The sequence below is a fragment of the Macaca fascicularis genome, chromosome 4 (genome assembly GCF_037993035.2).
Source record: "Macaca fascicularis isolate 582-1 chromosome 4, T2T-MFA8v1.1".
Lineage (NCBI taxonomy): Eukaryota > Metazoa > Chordata > Mammalia > Primates > Cercopithecidae > Macaca > Macaca fascicularis.
In genome coordinates, this window is record NC_088378.1 from 89752760 (window position 1) to 89776388 (window position 23629).

General features: G+C 43.1%; 1 protein-coding gene across 1 annotated transcript in view; it reads right to left on the reverse strand.

Annotated features, from left to right (window-relative positions):
- The window catches only part of NT5E (5'-nucleotidase ecto), a 44802-nt gene extending 21197 nt beyond the window's left edge, over positions 1-23605 (reverse strand). The window contains exons 1-3 of the mRNA XM_005552431.4: positions 23180-23605; positions 6062-6284; positions 1922-2110 (exon numbers count right to left, since the gene is read on the reverse strand). Coding sequence (XP_005552488.1) covers positions 1922-2110; positions 6062-6284; positions 23180-23518 — 751 coding nt within the window. The 5' untranslated portion in view covers positions 23519-23605. The remainder of the gene's footprint in view (positions 1-1921; positions 2111-6061; positions 6285-23179) is intronic.
- Between the last annotated feature and the right edge of the window lie 24 nt (positions 23606-23629).

The window sequence follows — 23629 nt, forward strand, 5'->3', positions numbered from 1 at the left end:
TTCATTACACATATTAAATCACAGTGATCCTTTATAATAGGTACTCTTGTTACCACCTTCATTCCACAGATGAGGGTAATCAGGCATTGAAAGGACCCCATCATTAGTGGTAGAGTCAGAAGGACTTCATTGAGTCTTCACCCCTACCCGGTGCTTCCCAATGACCTGCTGCAATTATTTCCTAGTCTTGACTCTCTTAGTTCATTTAACCCTCATGGAGTTGTTGAAGCTGTTTGATTGCAATGTTATTCATGCTAACGATGTCCAGTGCTAGGTGTCATCCTCATCACATTTATGGATTGTCTGCTATGTGCCTGGGGCCGTTCTCGACATCTTATGGACATCTTTTCCCATGGAACAATATTTACCATTCTTATGAGTAATGTAAGTGCCTAATCCTTTTTAGTCTTATCTGTCAAAAACAAAAAAGCCCTATTACTGGTCATAACCCATAAATTGATTTCACCACCTCTCAGTTTAACTCAATTTGAAATTATTCCTTAGCCTGCGTTTACCAAGAAGTAAAATATCTGTGAAGGAATTCAGTTAGCACACATTCATACTGGTATTTTCTTAAGTGAAGGCCAACTTTAGTTTGTGAGTTATGATTTTGATTGACATATTTTTATGAGCAAGCAACCTCCACGACACTGCATACCAGAATATAGCTGTTTATAGTTTATAAACTGCTGTCATATATTTTTACATCTCATATAATTTTCATAGTAACATGGAACTTTGAGCATGATCATCCCCTATTTTGAAGCTAAGCTAGCAGATTCAGAGAGGCTAAGTGACCTGCTCAAAGTCGTTCAAGTGAATTAGGAATGGGGACTTTTCACCCAATACTGTGTTTCTTTCCTTTTTATAATTTATGTCTTGCTTTCTGATTGCAAAAGTAACATGCATTCATTATTGGAAAATACTCCAAAGTACTAGAAAGAAAATAAAAATTACTTTCTTAGTGATAATTCCTTTTAATGTTTTTGGGTATTTCCTACTTATTGTTTGGGGTACTTTGAGTTTTGCTTTTTATCAAAATAGCATGGCCTTTGACAACCCACATAAGGATGGTAGAAGCAGGAACCTCTTCAAAGGGAGGGCTGTTCCCACACCAAAGCCTTTCTTGCGAATGCTGATAGACAGAAGAGCTGTTTATCAGCCTCTTCTTCCTTCCCTTGGGCATACTTCAAAGATCTATGCAGTGCAAGGTGGGGGAAGTGGGAAAGGTGGAACCAGATTCAAAAGTTTTGGGACATTGTAAGTTTAAAGTGGAAAACTCATAAAAGAGTTATTCTAATGAAAAGTACTTAACAACAATCTGAGAGAGAAAAAAAGAGAGTGGTGGGGGTAGTCAGATAGTGGGTAGGAAGAGTGCATTCTCTCCTGAGGACCCAGGGTCATGTGGCTTCCAGGATACTTATATTCCTAGTCTGCAAGCAGAGTTAGGACTCACACTCAGAGTTCCAGCTTCTGCTACCTGTGCAACTTACAAATCAAATCCACCTTGAGTTATAAAGGCCCTTATTTACATTATTTTGTTTATGCTTAAAGTTTTTTATATGACATGTTGCTTTTTGATAAGAATCTATCATAAATGACTTGGTTGGGGCTGAATAGTCTTTTTGTTTTACATATGTATGGTATATATATGTTTTATACATATTTTATGTCATATTTATTATATACATAAATATATGGAATTGACTTATCATGAAATCAATAAATTTCTTAGTAATGTTTGTGAGTAAGATTTACACATTCCCATTTAATGTATATTACATATATAATATATTATAGATCATATAATATACATTACATAGTAAATATCAGTAAAAGGAATAATAACAGTTACAAAGGCAAAAGAGACAAAATACTTATCTGGACATCCTGGCTCGTGCAATCCTTTTGAAACAATTACCTGTGTAAAGAAATGTGTTGGAGTGTCCTCCCACCACGACGTCCACACCCCTCACTTTCTGAGCGATGAGTTTATCCGTTTCAAAACCCGAATGTCCCAGTGCAATAATTTTGTTCACATTTAGAGTTTTTAACTTATCTACTTCAGGTTGTAATGCAGTGATTTCATCTTCAAACACTAAATTTGTTCCTAAGGAACAAAATAAATAAAATGGATATTTATTAACAATTTTTATTATATTACTTATTATACATATTAACATGCAAAGGTTAAACACCTTAATTTACTAAAGTTCAAAAGTTAGTAAAACCAAAACATATTTATTCATTAAATACAAAACCCCTAAGAAGTAAATAAAAATTCAAATCAATATCCTTGTTACATTCACTTGATGTTGTATTAGTTTAAGGTTATGGATATTGTTTTGCTCGAACTTGGTTGCAAACTGTGAGGAGGCTTCAGATATTGTTTTATATGTTTGTACATCTCAACTTCCACAATACCAATGCAGAAAATGCCTGAGCATGTAAGCATGATATACAAAATAGTATTAGCAACTCCAAGATGTTGGTTGGAAACTTGGAATAATCAGTGTTCAAATTTAAAACTGTCAAGAAGGTAGTCCTTGAATGCCTATTTTAATATGGCAGTTGATAAGTTTGTCTTGTTCTCTTTAATGCCAGCAGGCCAGGCACAGCGGCTCACACTTGTAATCTCAGTACTTTGGGCGGCTGAAGCAGGCAGATCACTTGATGCCAGGAGTTTGAGACCAGCCCAGGCAAAATGGCAAAACCCTGTCTCTACTAAAAATACAAAAATTAGTCAGGTGTGGAGGCACATGCCAGCTACTTGGGAGGCTGAGACAGGAGAATGTCTTGAACCTACCAGGCGGAGGCTGCAATGAGCAGAGACCATATCACTTCACTCCAGCCTGGGCAACAAGAGTGTCTCAAAAAATAAATAAATAAATAAATAAATAATGCCAGCATTGGAGCATTATTGAGCTCTGCGTTAATAATGGGGGCCTCATCTAAATGTTGCTGGCACTGGGATTGTGTACATTCTTCTCTGGGTGCTTATTACTGCGCATAGTGGTAACAAACGATAGCCTTTTGGTACCCACTGTCAAGCATGGCTCTCATTGCGCAACCCGGGTGCTCTGTGTGCAGCAAGACAACTGGTTCCTCCCACTGGCTCTGCAGCCACACTTGAGCAAGCTTTGAGGTTTTATGGCTATGACTGGCATGAAGGTGACTGCAAATACAGGCATACTGCCCTGAAGTCGTGTCTGGTACTCTGTGACAAGGGAGTCCTCCAGTAGATCCAGACTCTCTTATGCTGATTTCTAAGAACCAGCACTAAACAAGGAGGGGAGGGTGGGAGAATGACATCTCATTAAAAACTTTCAAAATGCAGGAGTCTGCAATCTCCAGTTTGAAAAGCACTAATCCAAAGAGTAACAAGATTATTAGAAATGCATCCCTTGTTCCACTGTGATGTCTAGGAATGTCTGTGTGCTTCAGCAGGGGAACTCCTGAGTCCTTAAGATTAGCCAACTCTGCAAGTGCAAGTTATCATGGAAGATAATTCGTGGCTGACATCATAGCCAGGGAGGCCCCAGAATTACAGCCTAATAATTAGCAGCTCACAGATGTGTTGGACTGGCAAGGCTGCCAGTAACTCATAGGCAATCTTGACAAATCAAGAGTTGTAGTTTTGCCACCATTGTCTATCATGAGAACATCAAGGACAATCAGCCTCCTGTTGGTCGCCCCGAGAAACCCAGGGCTCCCCGTTGCCCCTCAGTGCTATGTCGCCTTCTATGTGAGCCTTTCCTTGAGCATCTCTTTGAAACAACAAGGTGCACCTTCCCCCATGCTGCACTTGTCATTCCCCTCCTGCTTAATTCTTCTCCACAGCCTTACCACCTTCTGACACACCAAACCATTTACTCATTTATTGATTCCCCTGCTAAACATGTAAGCTCCAGTGGGCAACTTTTTTTTTTTTTTTGGTCAGTGTCCCTGGTGCCTAAAACAGTGCCTGGCACATAGACAGGTGCCCAGGGGAATGACTGAATGTCAAGAGTATGCTACCATCTTTTGCTTAAGGTTTGGCTGCCAAGAAGGAAAAAAAAATTCAGAGAAATGCCTCTGAAGACAAAGGAATGTATTCTTCTATTGTATCAGAAATCTCACAGGACCAGGCATCCCCTATATACAAAGCATGGGTTATATTTCAAGACGTCACGAGAAGAGTTGTATTACAGGTATTTCATGATCTAGCTAAAATAAATTAGATTAAATGTGCTAGAAATACAAGTTATACCCCTGTGGGTGCCCAGTCCACTAGGACTGGGAGAACTGGGCTTGATTAGGGCCAAAGAACTATACGAAGAATCCACACCAGGCTGCTGGGCCTGTGGACTTGGAAGAAGCAGTGCTCCTGGAAACATTCTATTCCACGCCATCCCTTTCTTGCACATTGGGCCCTATAAAATGCAGCCCTCTCTTCCAGAAGCTGCTGGAAACAGCATTGTCGCTTTGGATCCCCTCTCTGTTACAGCCTGGTAAAGGGCTGGCCAGAGTCCCAGCTGGGGCAGTTTGATTTCTGGAGGCGCTGTGCCTTTCCACCAAGAGCCCCACCTCCTACCTCCTTATGGGTGCCTTTTAAAGAAGAGACAATGCTTCCCTCTGAATCACACCTGAACTCCTTAGCCCTACAATCAAGCCCTGACCCAAATTTCTAGCTTTTCCTAGTCAGAACCCATGCTCCAAGAAATGGAACTACCTGCTATTCTGTGACTGTGGCCCCTATACCTTCCTGCTCTCATGTATTCATCCCAGCAATGCTTCCTGAGGACTTACCATATGCCAGGCATTGTGCACAGTCCACTGGGCAATAGTGAGACAGCAGAGGTTGCTACCCTCATGGAGCCTGCATCCTAGCATACGACCCTGACCTCACTTCTGGAATGTCCTGTGCCCCAGGGATGTTTTACACAGCTCTCAAGGGGACCAAGGAGGTCAAGTGAACGTGACCCCAGGGTGGGGTTGGGGGGTTCTTTAGCAAGTCCTCTCACTCTTCTCACTGACCACTCCAGCCCCAGGCGCTCCATTCTGCCTCCATCTCTGCCTCCATCTCTGCCTCTCTGCCAGCTGCAGGACCCGCTCGCTGCTCTCAGCAAACACAGCTAACTTTTCTATTGTTGTTTCCAATGGCCTGGACTTATTTTATAATAACAACAATAAATATATATTTTTGAATTGTCAATTATATGATCTTTATCAGTTATTTCTTAATGAAAACTCATGTTTCTAGATAACCCTAGCTCCTAGTTTCCCTTTTCTTCTTCAAATATGGAAAGACATTTAATTTGGATAATTTAAAGAAAATGTCATTTTTGTGCTCATTGCCAAAGTGTTTCAAAAAGTGTTCTTATAAAAGTGCCTCAAAATAGTTTCTTGAAGGGTCTTAAGATTATATATGTGTGTGTGTGTGTCTTATGTGTATGTATCATATATGTATGTGTGCGTATGTCTTAAGATTATATATATTATATGTACATGTGTGTATATATGTCTATAAATGTATATACATACACTTATATATGTACATGTATATTATAAGATCACTATATATATTTCTGGGAAAGTCAGATACAAGAATGTCATTAAAACGAGATAAATAATGAAAAGCGAGAAAGGTGAATTAGCTAGACATGTAATAATCATCCTAGAAAAGGAGCGATAAGGTAAATTGAGGTAAAACCCCAGCTCTGGGCTCATGGCTCCACAGGAGAAGGGCAGTGAGTTTTGAGGCTCTCATTCTCTAGTAAATGAATCTGTACTGTTTAGCACTGGCTATAAATTGTCTCCTCTTTCCATTTTGAAAGCACTGAATTAGACAAAGATACTGTTTTTGTCAACAAAGAAGTTCACTGAGCAGAAGAGGACATCTCTTTAAGAAGTACCTTGGAACAACAGCATAGAATTTACCAGATTGCTTTTATCAGTATTATTCTAAGCGCACTATTTACCCAGTTGTTCCTACTTTTATCTACAGTCCATAAATATAATGCCAAGCTGTGACTTAGGGCATCTGTTTTCAAGCAATGAGTGCTATAAAAGTAGAAAATACCTGGATTTGAGAGAAAAGGGGTTTCTTTGGAAGTGTATCCAACGATTCCCACAACTTCATCACCAACAGGAAGAACTTTATATGGCAAATAAAGTCCTGATATTTGAGATGCTAGTGGCCCCTTTGCTTTAATGTTTGCACTCAGAATTGGAAATTTGGCCTCTTTGAGGAGTGGCTCAATCAGTCCTTCTACACCATTATCAAATTCATGATTTCCCAGTGCCTAGGTAAAACGGAAAAGAGAAAAAGAGTTAGGTACTTTGGAATTTTCAATGAGAGAATACTTTAAAAACATTACATTAGCCCAGTATCTCCCAAAACTGACTAAGCTCTATGAGACATATTCCATGATTTTGTGTCCTCCTCACTTGGGTCAGGCCCAGGGACATTCAGATCATCATACTGGTTGAGAACTGCTACCCAGGTGTCACACCACCTAGGAAAGGTGGTTTGCCAATGTGCATACACAACACCTGGAGAGCTGGCCAGGGGTCCACTGTCCCACCATCTCAGATCGGGGGCAGGTTCCAATGTTCACATTTACCAGCCTCGGCCCAATTTTTCCATGTCGTTTTTCTTTTATAAACTCACATTTCAGACCCCATCATTTAAGCTGCTATCTGCTGGAGAGAATGATTAACATCAGCAGGACGTTAGCAAAAGGCAACCTGAAAGGTACACTTGGCAGAGACCAAAGGCCTCCTTCCTCATTTCATCTCCTTGGTCATCATTCACCTAGGTTCCCACAATTGCTTCTTCCCAAGCACTCTTGTGGGAAGATGAAGATCCTCAATAGCTGGCAGGAGCTAGCATCTCCATATATTCCAGTGTGGCTCTGGCTTCCTCCTCCAGTCAGCTCTGGGCACCATTTGCTCCAGTCCTAGCAGTTTCATATTTGGGGAAGAACTCCATGGTGAAATGATTATGCAACCTTCAGCGGGTTCTGAACCTGTTTCCAGCGGAGGACTTCAGGAGGAGCAGGGATGGTGACAAGCAATCCTTCTTAGCTCTCTCCCATTCCTCACTGGTTGAAGAGTGGCTGCTGGGTGCAAAACCACCCATTGTCTGTCACTGTGCAGCTCCCCATAGTGAGTCGGGGGCTGGGGTGGGGGGACTGGGGGGAATCCATGCAGTGGCCCCAATGACAAAGCATGACATGTCAGCTGGCTTCCCAGAAAACCTTCCTGTCCTTCCTCCATTGGCCTCCTGGATACACCCATCTCCTCTGGCCCCCTACCTACCTGCTTGGGCTGCCAAGGCTGGTTTGCTGACTTAGTACTTAAACCAGCAGATCTCAAACTTTCTAAATACCACATCCAGTTTCATTTCACTTTGTGGGTCGTCTAGGAACAGGCATGAAATGCTGGTTGGTGACCCATCCATTTAAATGAGGGCCCCGTGCGCTCTCTTACAGCCTCACCCTCTTCCTTCCTTGCTCATTCCACACTCTGTAATGGCATATTAGCAGGGTCTTTCTTTTGTATCAGTCTCTTGACTATATGAGTGCTTCTGGGCCACTGGGCCCTGCCACCTCTCCTGCTCAGTGCTGTCCCCCTCTTTGGCACACAGGCATTCACTGAGTACCTGTGCCTCCAAGGGTTATGTATATATCCTCATGTGAGTGTGCTTATGCAGAGAAAGCAGCACAATGTCTTTACATTCCTACATTCTTGTCTTCCCTATTAAATTCAGAAGTTTGAAATTTGCCTTTTCCCCCATCTCTGATGATCTACCCATTTTTACCTCTTCCTGTTATGTAATTAATTTTCCTCTTAAAAGCTGATCTGGTCTTACACCTTCTTGCAGGCTTGGGTAATTGTTATTTTTTCCTTCTATTCTCAGAATGTTATGATTTTTTCCTATGGTGAAATAAGTCTCCCTTGTTACAGTACAATAACTCTCTGGCTTAACTATAAAATTATTTTGTTTTTAATGAATGTTTCTACAGTTCTTCAAGAAAGACTATCCAACTTGTTAGCCACCTTGCAGTTTAACCGCAACATTATATTCCCAGCACTCGGCAATAGCTGAAGTTTTAGTTTTCCTTTATTTGTTTGATGCCTTCTCCACCTCTCCATCCTAACTTGAGCCTAATCCCCCTGAAAGTAGTGACTTTGACTGTCTTTTCATCTCTCTTGCCCCATGGGGAGAGGAGTCCCTGATTCATGGTGCTCAATGTGGTGGGATGGACTGAGTAAATGATCTCATTCCTACTCATACCTTCAACTGTAAACTGAAAATCTCCAGCCCTGACTTTTCTCCTGATGTCTAGATCTGTATGTCAACTGCCATGTGTCATTTCCTCCCAATGTCTCAAATGTGCCCCAAGCTTACCAGGCTCAAAGCCCCTTCCCTGTGACTCACTGTCTTGGCCCAAGATGCTACCATATACCTAGTCAATAAAGCCAGAAACCCTGGGGCGGTGGAGTCCTGCCCTCTCCCCTCTCCTTCACCATCACTTCCTCTGGCATCCCTCTCCCTTACCTAAACGCTCCAGTTTCCATTCACCTATTGTTGCTGCCTTAGTGTGCTCCTGGACTACCACAGCCTCCTAGTTGGGTTTCCAGCTATTCTTGTTTCTTTCGCTAAACTGTTCTTTATATTGCTGCCAGAAAAATCTTTCTCAAGCGCAAACCTGACCTTGGCAATCTCCACCTTAGGTCTCCACAGAGGCACAGCCTTTATGATAGAAGTAAACACCCTAAGCAGGGCCCATGGGGCTCTTAGGGATCTGTTTTGCCTTCCCCTTCAGCCTCATTCCTGATACCTACCCCATAAAGTATGAGGAAACAAGGCAGGGGTAGCTCCCTCCCAGGCTCCTCCCGCTCCTCAGCAGTGACCCAGGGCACATCTCAGAACCGCAGTTTCCTCTGGAAGGGCAGTGAATGAATAAAATAAAAGCAGTTAAGGAAATGAGCCAGCATTGAGTCAGCACTTGCCACATGCCAGCGTCATGGAAAGTGAATATGTACAGAGTACAGAAAATCTGATTTCATGCTGTGAGGGTGGTACTCTTATTGTGCTCATTTTACTGATGAGAAAATCTGAGATCTAGAGAAGTTAAATGAATTGTTGCAGATCACACAATTTGTAAGAGGGAGCTGGGACTAGAACCACTTCTGTTCGATTCCAAAGTTCTTAACCTCTGTGCTTGGTTGTACATTTGCATAAAGCTTAGCACATACAAAACACTAAAAAAAAAAAAAAAAAAAAAAAATTCCTAACTACTTGCACAGCGAATGTATCCCTCGCACTACCACAGTGCAAGTAGTTAGTACCACCACGTCAGGGATTCACTGTTGAATGAATAAATGAATGAACGAAAGAATCACTAACAAGTTTCTTTCTTCTATACATAGCTAACTTTTCCACAGAAATTAATGCAGACAAATTCCTTTGTAAATACTTATTTTCTTTAGAAACTCGTATTTTCATTTCCCACCTTGACTTCCTTCTACCAGTTTTTCTTCTATTGCACTTATGAGAACTCAGTGATTCCTAAGCTCTTCAGGATCATACTACTCACCTCAGTACACCAAGTTCTCACCACACCGAGGTATACTGCAGGCACTCAAAAAATCTTGTAAATACATTGATCTAGTTAATTCATTTCTGTTATTTTTGATTAATAACATGAAAACATCTCAGGAAAAGACTGCCTAAGAGAAGAACGTAGAGCAGTGAAATATAGGGGATCATAACAGAGCAGATAATCTTACGCCGCTTTCTTTGGTCCTCTTGAACATTCCCATGTAACTTTCCATATTTCCATTTTTTGTAGCTAAACTGTTACTTGCCACTTATTGTTTAACCATCAGTTTAGGCATTTGATTTCCATGACCCTAAATAATATCTTTTTTTTATTTGTATAAATGTATTTGTATAAATCATATCTTTTTTTTATTTGTCTAAATCATGTTCTGATGCTCTTTCTCTCTTGTTCTGTTGCCTTCCAAACATTTCGTTACTAAGATTGAGCTCATTCATTCATGAACCCTAGTCCTTCCTTAATTCTAGCCCTATGACATCTTGTACGTGTTTACTAAAAACATTAAACTTCACCAAATGCACTTTTCTGTAATTTAAGAGAGCAAAGCCCAGCGAAGTGATCTTTAGTATCTCCAACAGCAAAATCATAGAAACATAATGTGAGCATCTGGCCCACCCCCAGCTTCTCACCCCCACCACTTACTTTATGTAGAAGAAAGCCTAAAACACTATTTTTTAAAAAAAGAATTGATGGTTTTACATCAAAGAAACTTTCCACACTCACACAGAACAATTAACAAACCCTCAAAAAAATTGTTTCATTCACAAACAAGTGCCAGTAAAATATTAGTAGAAATATAAGGGTAACTTATAAATTAAAACACAGAAATGAAAACAAGAAAACCTGGGCAATTGTCCAGAGAGTGCTACTGGAGTGCCAGGCTGTGAATTGTGAAACTGTTTGGCTAAGCTTTTCACCTGTTTCCAAGCAATTTGGTTTCACTCACTTTACAACGAAGACATTGCTTAACTACTTTTTACCAAGTTTGTTTCAAATCCTGACTTCCAAAAAGTTTTAATGGTTCACACACCAAATCATACCAAAATGGAGCCCATTTAAAAGAAGCAGGTAGAGTGAGTAGTTTTATTAATCATTCAGTAAACATCTGCTGGGTACTGGTGCCAGAGCTCACCTGGTGTCACAGAGAACACAGAGTCAATCTGATGTGTGAACAGACAGCCACAGTGGACAGATGGTTAGAGATGTGTGTGCAAGGTACAGGTGATACACCAGAGACAGACGTCTGCAGTAGAAGTGTTATGGAGAGACCTCAAAGATGTCACACCTTGAACTGTGTCATAAGCAGCTCATGGCATCTGGCTGATTTGGTGCTCCTGGAACTGAGGGCACCTGAAAATCCGGCAGAAAAAAAAAAATGATGCAGCTAAGAGCATCTCTGGGAGATCAGGGAGGGTCTGTATGGTGTCCAAGGAGTCAGGGCTCTCATTTTGAGGGAAGTGGGAAGCCTTGAAGAGAAAGTAGGGCTGGAGGCAGTCCGGGGTGCTTGGAAAGCTCAGTCTGGCGGCCTGCAGTGAATGGACGGGAGCTGTGTGAGCCTGGTGGTCAAGAGACTGGCAGGAAGACACCTCTCCCGCAGGGGTGAGGTGACACAGCAAGTGGGACAGTGGGAATGTGGTGGGGAGGTGACACTGAGGGGACAGTGCAGGAGTGGAAGCCACAGGAATTTTCAGCTGACTAGGCACGAGGGCATGGGCAGGCGAGAGGATGGGGCTTCTGGTGTTTCACTGTTCCTCCGTGCATTTCCAACAGGAACCATATGCATCCTCCCAAGCGTCTCACTCACAATGTCACTGGAGCTAAGCGCCCTTCTCTGCTGGTGGTTGGCCTGGCAGGATAGGGAGGAGTGGGGAACTAAGGGGAGATTGGGGGCAGAAGAAGCAGTTACCCCCAAATCTGTCTAGACCACTCCACAAAGCGTCTCTTGAAACAAGAGAAGAGAGAGGGGTGCCAGGCCTCTACCCCACCTGTCCCCTCCCATCTCCCAGTGTCTTAACCCACTTTGCCTGGTTTCAAGCTGGGTGGGACCGAAATGGGGGTAGGCTTTGGAAAAAGCCTAACTAACTGTTACTCTTGGAATAAAAATTCTGCTGCAGGTTGAGGCAAACTAACCAACGATGCTGTACCAGGGGCTTGTCAGAGCTGGGTCATGGTGATCTCCTCACAGCTTTATATATCTGGAGACACTCATTTCCCAGTTAAGAAAGCAGCCCCTGTCTCAGGTGCAACCTAACTGCCTCTTGGCCTGTCAGGTTTTTTCAGCCTTCAGGGCTTTGTGGCTTGCTTGCTTTTTGTGGCTCAATTTCCTGCTAAAGTTTTCACTGTGGCTGTTGTGTTCATTTGTCTGAGGCTTTCAAAACAGAGGTCTTTACTATTTTGGTACCCCAGGACAGAAAGACTGTGTTTTGAAACCTTTTTTTTCCATTACAACACACATAGAAAATGACGAGACTTGTACAGAGTTCAAGGTCACATGGATGGGGCTGCCGGGGCAACTGGACAAGGGGCTAAAGGACCAAAAACTCCAGCCTCAGGATTTAACTCTGTCTCTTTCCCCCTTCCCCCAATTATTTATTTGTTCATTCATTCAGTAAATATTTACCAAAGATTTCTCCTGTGTTAGATACATTTTAAATGGTTATAGGGATCAATTAACGCATATTATTTAATTCTTTAATAACAGGGAGACGGACTGCTTTGATCAATCAATTCTAACTGGGGAGATCAGGAAGTGGGTGATTTCTCTATAAAAATAAACTGTTCCAGAATAATAAGAGGCCTTCATGGAAGACTGCTGGATGTCCACTGACCTCTGTGTTTCCTCCTGCAGACAATGTAGACCAAGGTCCTGCAGGCCAGGGTCAAGTCTGAGGCCTCCATCCTGGTTCCTGTGTTAGCCAACATCTCTGACCTGCTCTCACACTGTGTGTTTTCATTCCTCTTGCTCTCACCCCAGGAGTGTTCTCATTATTTCTTTCATTCACCTATTTACTCAATACCAACGGGAGCATTCATTTACAGGTGAAAAGAGTAAACGGAGAAGTGGCAGCTCTTCCTTGGAAGAGCTTTGGGAAAAAAACATAGAAGTTGGCACATGGCCTCAGGACAGTGTGGTCAGGCAGGGGAGTTTCAGTGTGGCTGCTAAATTCCGTTGCAGATTCCATCCACATTGTGTGTGGGTGAAATGTGATAAAGAGAAAAGTCAGAAGGATTCTTCCCTCTTTATTTAAAAGTATTACCTGTACCATTTGTTATTTGTTAAAGATATATTTTACTGTTGTGAAAAAACCAATAAACAAATTCCATGCTTATTATTAGTACAAGGATGGAAAATAATTTTTTTTTTTTTTGAGACGAAGTCTTGCTCTGTCGCCCAGACTGGAGTGCAGTGGCGTAATCTCGGCTCACTGCAAGCTCCGCCTCCCGGGTTCACGCCATTCTCCTGCCTCAGCCTCCCAAGCAGCTGGGACTACAGGGGCCCGCCACCACGCCTGGCTAATTTTTTGTATTTTTAGTAGAGATGGAGTTTCACCGTGTTAGCCAGGATGGTCTCAATCTCCTGACCTCGTGATCCACTTGCCTCAGCCTGGAAAATAATTTTATCTTGAGTGCCATCTCTAGTTGATTGACAGTAAGTCCTTGCAGTAGGGGGATAAGGAGGACTCTGAGGCTCAGTCCAAACACAGTGGGAAAGGCTGACTAAATCAATTGTCTTCTCTCTTCTTAGGGACAAGTTTTTCTTGGCATCTGCCATGGACAGGGTAAGGGTAGGGGAGGGTCACATAATGATATCATGCATTTGTTTGCATTTCAACTTGGGTGAGTACCCATTTAATTTAGTTTCCAAGAGATGATAAATTGAATGTTATTTTGAATTCTTTTTAGCATATGAATAGAGATATTATTACTTCATAATTACCTGAAGTAATTTCCAAATAAGGTCATCATATATCCCCAAAGGGAAGGTAGTTTTTGGCTTGTATAGAGAATTCATGTGAATTACAAGCCAGACTTTATACACAAACTTTCTCTCATGCCTAACTAATTGCAAGGTATTTTTAATAATCAAAACAAGAAACTTGGATTCAGAATATCTTCATTCTTCGATCTGTGATTCATATGACCTTCTGGGTCTTATTCTTAGTGAACACGGTTTACCCAAAGCCATTAGACTTTTATAAGCTATCCACATCAAATGTAAATATTGACAAATACCCCCAGAAGGTGTTAAAAATACCAGACTGTATCCCACAGGGTTCATTTAACAATAACAACAGGATTTTGAGTCACAGAAGAATAAAATCTCCTTTGGTTCGTCACATTTTCATTTGGTTTTGGCTTTAAACATCAGGCAAAATTCCAGGTATTTGGGAGTCAAAAATACTGGGCTGGGCTAGGCTAGGGAATGGAAACCAGAGGGATGAGGCAGTAAAAATGTTCCGAGTGATGACAAGAGGCTGAAACATGTCAGAAGGGAAACAAAGAAATGTTAGACGGTAAAAACAAAGGAAAGGGGAGTTTCTGTAAAAGCAGTGCAGGATGCATGATGCAGAAGAAAAGAATGTTTTTTTAATCCACATAAATACATTTTAATAATGTCAAAAAGCCATTTGTCAGAGGTGTGCAGCACATTTATTTAGCTAGTCACTTACACACTGGCTCATTTGTTAAGGGCTGAAGTTGCAGGAAGCCCTATAATTGAAGAGCTAAAGAGACAGCCTGAGCTAGGCATGGTGGTTCACGCCTGTAATCCCAGCGTTTTGGGAGACTGAGAAGGGATGATCACTTGAGCCCAGGAGTTTGAGACCAGCCTAGGCAACATTGGGAGTCTCTCTCTCTCTCTCTCTCTTATTTTTTTTTTAATGAGACACACCTGATTTATTATACGACAGGGCTCAGTTGCCAATCACCAGCATCATCCAGGGAGGATTACAAATTACATTTGGTTTGGTTGATAGGTTTCTGGCATTGTTGCTCACTTCTGCTGTTGGATTGGCTTCCATCCCTGCAGTCCTGGGCCAGGGAATGTTGGCCACAGCAGGTGAATGCGGCATCCCACTGAATGGCAGGAAACACCCTGGGGCTCAACCCAGCTGCACCTAGCTTTGGTTGTTGAAAGAATGTATGAATAAGCAAGTACCGAATAGAGAGCACTCTACTTGTATGGGGAGGGGGGATGTATAAACTCTCCATACATGCAAAATAGGCACATCAACATTCAGAATTAACTGCCCGACTAATTGAGGTCCAGGAAGGTTCAACTATATCTCTGAGGGGCTAGAGGGCTCCAGCTAATATTTGGATTATATATAGGACTAATTATTCAAGTGAGGGAAAAGAAGTGTCAAAAGAATATTCAAATTCTGGTTATGTGACTGAGGAAAATAAACACTGGAGAGTACAGAGCATTCAGATGTATTTGTGAGTGATGTACAGAAAGCTGCCAATATGATGTTGATTCATTTGGTTCTCTCCAATTTTCAGTTAAGAAAACAACAAATGCTATTAATAGTACAAGGACAAGATGAGCTGAGAAACTACCTTTGCTTCCTCCCTCCCATGCCTGAGGCTGGTCATCCAGCCCCTCTCTGCTCTGGAGTTTAGGCTGGAAAAGAGGAAGCAGAGGCCTGAGGCCACATCCCCAGGATGGGAGTGGGGCTGTTCCTGTCTCTGAGGCTTGGGGATCCACAACCCCCTAGACATTCACAATTTCTGACACTTGAGCTTTAGGAATAATTACTTTTGTTGTTGTTGTTGCCTTTTTAAAAGTGTCATTGCAAACAGGATCTCTTTTTCAAGCTTCCCAAACTAGTATTGCTAATTTGTCTTCCCCAAGAAAGGCTTCCTGATCGAAGATAAAGTAATTCTGACAGTTTCCTTTAACATGAGAGTCCTTGTAAGCACTTGCCTTTCTCCTTAGAGACAAGTTTTTAGGGGAGGAGGAGAAACATGCTCACTGCTGATTTAGGCATAGATGCTAAATATGAGGGTCTGATGTGTCTTCTTCTATAGACCAGATCTTTAGCTCAAGAATTCCCATGCATGGGTGTTAGAATTTCAGTCATTTTTGCTTTTCTCTGTTTAACCTCTCTCCTTTATAGATCTTACCCAGCCCCTCTATGTGGTTAAGAGGAACTTGAATGGCCATTACCCACTCTGCTATCTTCTGAACAGTAATTTTCACCCTAGCAGGTCCTGACTGCTATCCTCAGCACTTAGCAGAGAGCCTGGCATGTGGTAATGCTGAATGAAGATTTGCGGATTGAATGAATAAATGAGCCCCGAAGACTCAGGCTCAAAACTGGGCTCATGCTCCTCCCATTCCCCAGGCCATCATTTCTGTTACTACCAGAGTAACATCTCGCGAGCATCCTGGAAACCTCTTCACCTGTAAAACGGTGGCCAACTGGAAGCACCTGAAAGACCTATGCTATCTGTCCACAAGGAAATAGCTGCCAATAAATAAATAAATAACTGTGAAGGAGAAATTAGAGAGTTGTCATACAAACTTAGACTTGTCCAGAGACAACCAAGTAATGTGGGCAGATTAGAAGCAAGAGAGAGGAGTGGGGAGGAGCTGAGATGCTGAGAAGTAACATGTGATAGACCACCCTCTCCAATTCCCCCACTTTATAGATAAGGAAACCACTGCCAAACTCACACAGCTAATAAGTGGAAGAGCCAAGAAGTAAAACCTGGGTGTTCTGACGTCCCATACAAATCTCTTTCCACTGCTCCTGTCTGCTGCAGCCTTATACAGTCCAATGGTGCCCAGTAAGTCCAGGAAAAGTCTTCAGATTGCATTTCAGGGCTTGCGATAGCAAGCCTTAGCTGTCAGTGGCAAGCCGAAGTAGAAGAATCCAGCCCCTGTGTAGGAGCATTAAAACCTGCTGACTGTCCCATTGCCTGGTGCTTGAACCCTCATAATCATCTTTTGATTACACCCTCTCTTGAGCCACCCCTGCCAAGAGAAGGTGAGTACAGCCAGCACTTACTGTGGACTGGCCCTGTGCTAAGCATATTATATGCACTACTATCTCTTCTAAACCCCACAGCACCCTAGGTGTGGAGACATCAATCACATACCTCACACATGTGGAAATGGAGGCTTCATGAGATTAAATAACCTGCTCCCAGTCCATAGATTCTAAGTGGTAGGAAGGGGACTTGATCCCAGTCTCACCCCCACGTTTACTCCTTAGCCCTATACCTACCAGACAGCCTGCCTTTTGCAACTGGTTCCTGTGGATTTGGCCTCCCCAATCACCAGAGTTCAGGCGTTATCATCTCACACTTGGACTGCTGCCTGGCCTTCTTCCTCACCCTCTTCTCTCCTGTCTTCTCCCTCCCATCCATTTCTACTCATCTTCTAAAACTGTGATTTGCCTGCATAGCTGGGAGGGTTTTTCCTCACATCAACCAATTCCCTAGTTCTGTGTGGACACCAGCTTGGTGTCCAACAATTCAAATGGATTCTGACACTCTCTACCTGGACTTAGCATCAGATCCCACAAGTGAGAAGGCTCAAATGCACAAGACTGCCCCCACTTCAGACACCAGTGGAGAGTCCTGGGCCGCCTGTATTCCCAACCGACTAGTTATAAATTGGAGGTTGCCATGACCCTATCCTTAGGATAGATAATTGGCTAGAACAATTCACAGAACTTGGAAAGCACTTTACTCACCATTACTGGCTTATTACAAAGCATACGACTAGGGAACAAGCAAGTGAAGAGATGCACAGGGCAAGACATGGGAGTGGATGGGTGGAGCTTCCATGCCCACTCGTGCGCATCACCTTCCCAGCACCTCGATATGTTCACCAACTTGGAAGCTCTCTGAATCTGGTTGTTTAGGGGTCTTCATGAAAGTTTATCATGAAGGCATGATTGATTAATTCATTGACCATTGGAGACTGAACTTGATCTCTAGCCCATCTCCTCCCTCTAGAGGTCAGGGAGGCCGGGCTGAAAGTTCTAACCCTCTAGTCATAAATTAGTCTTTCTGGTGACCAGCTCCCTTCCTGAAGCTATCTAGGGGTCCCCAGTCATCGATCATCTCATTAGCATACAAAAGCGCACACACACACACACACACACAAACTGCTTTTTCTACTGTCACACTTAACACAGAACACTTCTGTGACCAGATGTGTGTGGGATTTCCCCCACACACCAAGCAATTCTCCAGAAAACACAAACTGAGAGTCCTATAATTGAATTCAATTCTGATACTGTCTCAAGACACTGTCAGATCCCATAGGTTAAGGGCTCAGTTCTACAAGACTGTCCTGACTTCAGGCTGATCACAAGCCTGAGGTTGTGCTTCTGGCTGAATGGCTATAAATCGGGGATTTCCATTGATCCCTCCGTGGCTTCAATTAACTTGCTAGGACAGCTCACAGAACTCACTCATTAGTTTATTATAAAGGCTACTACAAAGGATATAGATGAACAGCCAAGTGAAGAATGGATAGACCAAGGTATGGGAGCAACGTGGAGCTTTCATGCCCTCCCTGGGTGTGCACCCTCCAGGAACCTCCATGTGCTCAGCAACCAAAAAGCTCCTCACATCTTGTTCAAGAGTCTTTGTAGAGCTGAATCTCCTGTCCCACCCTCCTTTCCTGGACTTTGGTGGGTGGGACTGAAAGTTCCAACTATTTGATCCCCTAATCCCTTGAACTTGCTGGTGAGTGGCTCCATCTTGAAGCTATCTAGGGACCTCACCCTAAGTCTGCAGGAGTATAAAACCAAATATTACCATGGGGTTATTATGAATCACAAAGGACATTTCTATTACTTAGGAAATTTCTAGGGTTTTAGGAGCTATGCGACAGGTACTGGGTACAAGGACCAAATATTTATTTTTTATTATACCACAGTTGTCTTCTACTCAGAAACCACATGGTTGCCCGTGGCAACATAGCTCAAACTTCTCAGGTGGTCGTTAGAGTTTACACGACCTCTTCTGCCATGATTCCTGCTACCTTACTTTGGTCCGACCTGGTCCATTGTGTAGATTCCTGCCTCTACACCTTTGCCCCATCCTCCTGTCCCTTCACTGAATCAAAACATTTCACTGTAGGTCTCCAGTTGTTCAGATATGTATGGGACCTCAGAGGTAAGCTGGTTCAAACTTCTATTTTATAGATGAGGAACTGGTGATGCTGAGAAGTGAATTGCATAGCCACAGATTGTAGATTTATCTCTTAAAATGCAGAAAGAACCGTAGTGATCTCTGAATTTCCAGTGAGGAGGGTTAAAGGTGATAAGCTTTAAATTAGCAAACTATTAAGTGAACTTTCAAAACACAAATCACAAGGAAAAAAAGATTAATTCAATTACAACAAATGAAGAATTTCTATTCAATGAAAGATACCATGGACAAAATTAATAGACCTAACATCATCATAATATGTTTGCAGTCTTGAAAATTGATCACAGATCAAAACCTATAACTCCTGAAAGTCAAAAAATATAAAACTAACCCAATTTTAAAAATACCAAAGAATATGAATAAGCAATTAGGGAAGAAGAAACTTAAAAAGTTAACAAACATGTAAAAAAAAGTCCAAACTCACTAGTTATTAGAAAAGTACATAATAAAGCAGCAATGTGTATTTTACACCTACAATAAAGCTGGATACTGCCATGACATATAGGAAAAATACAGAAATTTACATGTCCTGTTTGGGAATGGGAGCAGGTGGAAGAGAATGGAGGGTGCCAGTCATTGAGGAAAGCAGTCTGGTAGTACTCAAAGTATGCCCTGTGGCCAGCAATTCTGCTCCTGGTTAGAAATCCTCTGGTGAGACCACCCAGGAAGATATTTGGAGCAGCATTATTTGTGGAGGCAGGGTGTTAGGTGCCATCTCCAAACCCATCGGCCAGGGAGCACATGTGTAAAGTACGTGGAGATGAGTAAAATACACAGAGCACAATTCACAGTGGTGTGTAGGTACAAGTGCATCTAGGGCAACATGGACAAATCATAAAAACAACAAGTTCAGGACAAAAGAAAGAAACAGAAAGGGTTAAATAACAGGACTAGGTATGCAATTATAAAATATAAGCACATAAAGGTTTTGCAAGTGCATGTAGAAACAAAACTATATGCAGTCATCAAACACATTAGAATGTTGTCTATGTGGGAGGTGGAGGGTAGTGAACAAAGGGCCATTCTATCTGACTAACCTGTCCCCTGGGTGAGTTAAAGGCAGGGGCCATGGTTCCCACCCTGGCTGTTGCCTCCCCCATTTAGGAGCAATTGGCTAGGGTTAAGGCTGCAGTCTTATGGGCAGGAAGCGGGTTCAGCAGCCAGGGCCTCAGAAGCAGGAGCCAAGTGGAGAAAAGGCACACTTCTAGGGGACCCTAGAGACCTGCTCAAAGCTACCTTCCCCACAGCCTGTCTTGATGGTGAGAATCTCACCTCTGCAGGTGGATACCTTCAGTTTTGTGCTGTGGGGAGATTTCATAAGTCTGCTCAATGAGTAAATATAACAAAAATAGTTTAGGCAATGATACTTAGGTAAGATGGTAGAGGGGAGGCAGGCGGTAGACTGTGCCAGGCTGTGAGAACCAGATAAGCTGATGCACAACCCAAACCTTCCCTTCCTCACAATTCCCCTCCTCCCCATCCAGGGCACATGAAACTAACTTTCAGTGAGCACTTACTATTAATATAAGTCAGCAGGGGTTATCTCATGCATTCCTCACAAACCTCTGCAAGTTGGGGGTTATCACTGCTGTTTTACAGCTAAGGAACATGAAGTTCAGAGAAAGTAACCAGGCCAAGCGCATACTGTCAGTGCTTCCACGCTGTCTTCCTCGTGCCTCAGGGGACAACAGTCCTTCCACTGAGACAGCTACACTAACTGGTGAGTTTTGCTATCCTCTTCCCAGTTTTCTGCCTAGTAGTGGGTCCAGGGGGTCTCCAGGATTGCCCTGGGGCCTCTACAGCAATCAGGATTACTCCAGTAGTTCTAGAAAGTGTACACCTCCTTGGAAGTTCCTGCTCGAGGGGACTCCTGTGTTTTAGCTGGATTCTAGGAAATTCCTCTTTGTCCTCCATATGCTTCAGTCCTTTTATGTGGCTCCTTTGAACTAGGTCCAGTCTCCAGGAAACTGGAGATGCCCCTCCACAACTGTTTTCCACCCTGATTTGAATCCCCAGTGTCCTAGGAATCAATATGCGGTGAGTGGTTATGGTGGAGGAACGTTTATACCACAATAGCAATAAATTCTCTGAGGGTTAGTATAATATAAACAATGGACAGTGAAATGTCTGTGCAATACAGGAGGACAGCAGAGCTTTAGCACATGCTTCAGCACTACAGAACTAGGATTTTATGCCGGTCAAATCATGTCTGACAAACCCCCAAACTGCACAGAGTAAGTCCTGAGGACACAGCCATCTAACCTTGCCATTTGATCTGCTCCCAATCTTTACCCCCTGCCAACATTATGTAAGTAGCCTATTTTTCCTCAGAACCCAATTCAATTATCTTGAGCAAAATTTGAAAGAAAGTAATTTCATGCAACAAAAAGGATTTTGAACATCCACAGAAGAGATAGGCTGTAACTTACAGCAGTTTATTCAGGCCTCACCTAGATGTCCTGTCATAAACATTTGATACCATGATTAATATTGGGAGCTCAACTGGACTTACAAGAGGGAAATATTATTAGGGAAAACTAGAAATTCTTCATTCTTTTTTTTCCACTGAAAAGGGTTCACACAATTGTGGAGAAAAGAGTGTCACAAAAAGTAAAATCTACAAAGTCGTGGTTTATGTGCAAAATAAAACAAACACATGTAAGTTTATTCTACCCTTCTGGGAGGAAGTGGAGACACAGGGTAGCAAAAATTCAATTCTATAAATATTTATTTTGTCATTACTGAGTGCAAAGTATCAGGGAAGCGTAGCTGTGGAATACCAATGCTTAAGAGACCACAGAGTTCTTGAAACCCACAATTCTTGTTCAAATCCAGATGCGGGTAAGCCCCACCTCATGAACTCTGAAGGCTGAAGGATCAGCGGGAATTTCTGCTGCTGAATGTCCCTGATAAGCTCAGAAGCATCAGAATGGAGGGAGCTTCCTCCCCTTCTCTCATCTCATGAAAATGAGCTTTCTGGTTGTGGCAGGTAGGGGAGGGACCTTTAAAACCATACAGTGGTGCCCTCTTATCATCTTTTCCTGTCCTCGTTTCTCCAAGCTTCCAGAGGGGAAAATAAAACCAAACAAATCCCTCAGCATTGTGATCTCCTGACCCCTAAGCTCTTCTCATATGAAGTGTGCTGTTAGCTTTCTGTATCCCAGCCTGATCACACTTCCCTTTCCCTTCCACACTTGTGGACTTCACAGATTTCTCTGGACCTTTCTCTGGAGATTTCTCTGTTCTTCCTCTTCCAAAGCTCTTAAGTTTTCTTCTCCCAAGTTTCTCCACAGTCTTGCTGAATCCCTTTACTCAAGGCTTTTACACAGGGTTAAATTTGGGTGGTGGTTTGATTTTTTTTTTTTAACCACCATATATACATCTTGGTTGTACTTATTTATTACTATGCAACCCCCTCTGCTCCTTTTCTAGAATTTAGTGCAAAAAAAGGCATTACCTTTAGCAGAACATTGGGGACTTTGAACTAAACTTTTACACATGTTTTAAGAGCCCATTATCTCTTAAGCTAGACTCTTCCTAAATCTCTGCTGTCAAACCTACTTTATTGAAATCCTTTGAAACCCAAGTGTTTCCACATTTTGGCTCTCTCTGAAGTTTCTTTCTTTTCTTTCTTTTTTCTTTCTTTCTTTCCTTTTCTTAACCCTATATTATCATGTCTGGTAATAATAACATTTATAGACACCACACTATGTGTCTGGTAATAATATAGAGACCACACTATGTGCACTATGTACAATTATGATCCTTATTTTTATACAGGATAGAACTGAGGCAAGAAAGAGTAAATAACTTGCTCAAGGTCACATAGAAGGTAGTCAAACAGAGAATCTACCCCAAAGCTGTGAGCTTAATTATGCTCAAGCTCCAGGGTCAAAGGGATCTGGTGTCCATTCTTACCACGTCTCCCTTTTTGGGGGGATGGTGCCTGATAATTTATTCAGCTTCTTTGACGCTGTTTCCTTTTCAATAAGATTGAGATAAAGCATTTTTTGAAAGATCTAGATTGAGATAAAGCATTCTTATAAAGACCTAGCAGTAAATGAGAACTGCGTGAGGGACCTGATTCCGTCCCTAGCACTGGATAACTGTCAGTGCTTCTATGCACCCCACCTGAAGACCCTCGCAGGCAGGAGAGGGTCCTGCTCCTCTAAATATTCCCATCTCATAGTGGGGGCGCAATAACATCCGTTTAAGAAGAATCGTCCAAGGGACTTCTATGCATCCAGCTGGCACACTGGCCGGAGTCTCACTTTATCCCCACATCTCTCCGCGCCCTGGTCCTAGGCTTGCCACACTCTGCCATCCGCTGCTTCTCCAGCCCGGCTCCTCTCTCAGTCCGGGACTCTTACCCCGGGCGCGGGCTCGGGTCTTACCATGGCATCGTAGCGCAGGGCGTTCATGAAGTGCGCCACCTCGGCACCCTTGTACACGGTGAACCAGATGGTGCCCTGGTACTGGTCGCCGGCGTCCAGCAGCAGCACGTTGGGTTCGGCGCGTCGGATCTGCTGCACCTTCGTGAAGAGCCGAGCCACACCACCCATGCAGCGGCTGGCGTTGACGCACTTGCTGGAGTCCTCGCTGGTCTGCTCCAGCCGGCTGTGCACGTCGTTGGTGTGCAGAATCGTGAGCTCCCAGGCGCCGGCCGCAGACCACAGCAGCGCGCCGACGGCGAGGAGTAGCGTCGCGGGCGCCCGCGCGGCTCGGGGACACATAGCTGTGGCGCGTGAACTGGGTGCGAAAGCGGGCGAGCGGGGCGAGTGCCGGCGAGTAGGGGTGAGCAGCTAGGGCCGGGGTTCTGCGCCCTGGCCGGAGGGGCGGGGCGC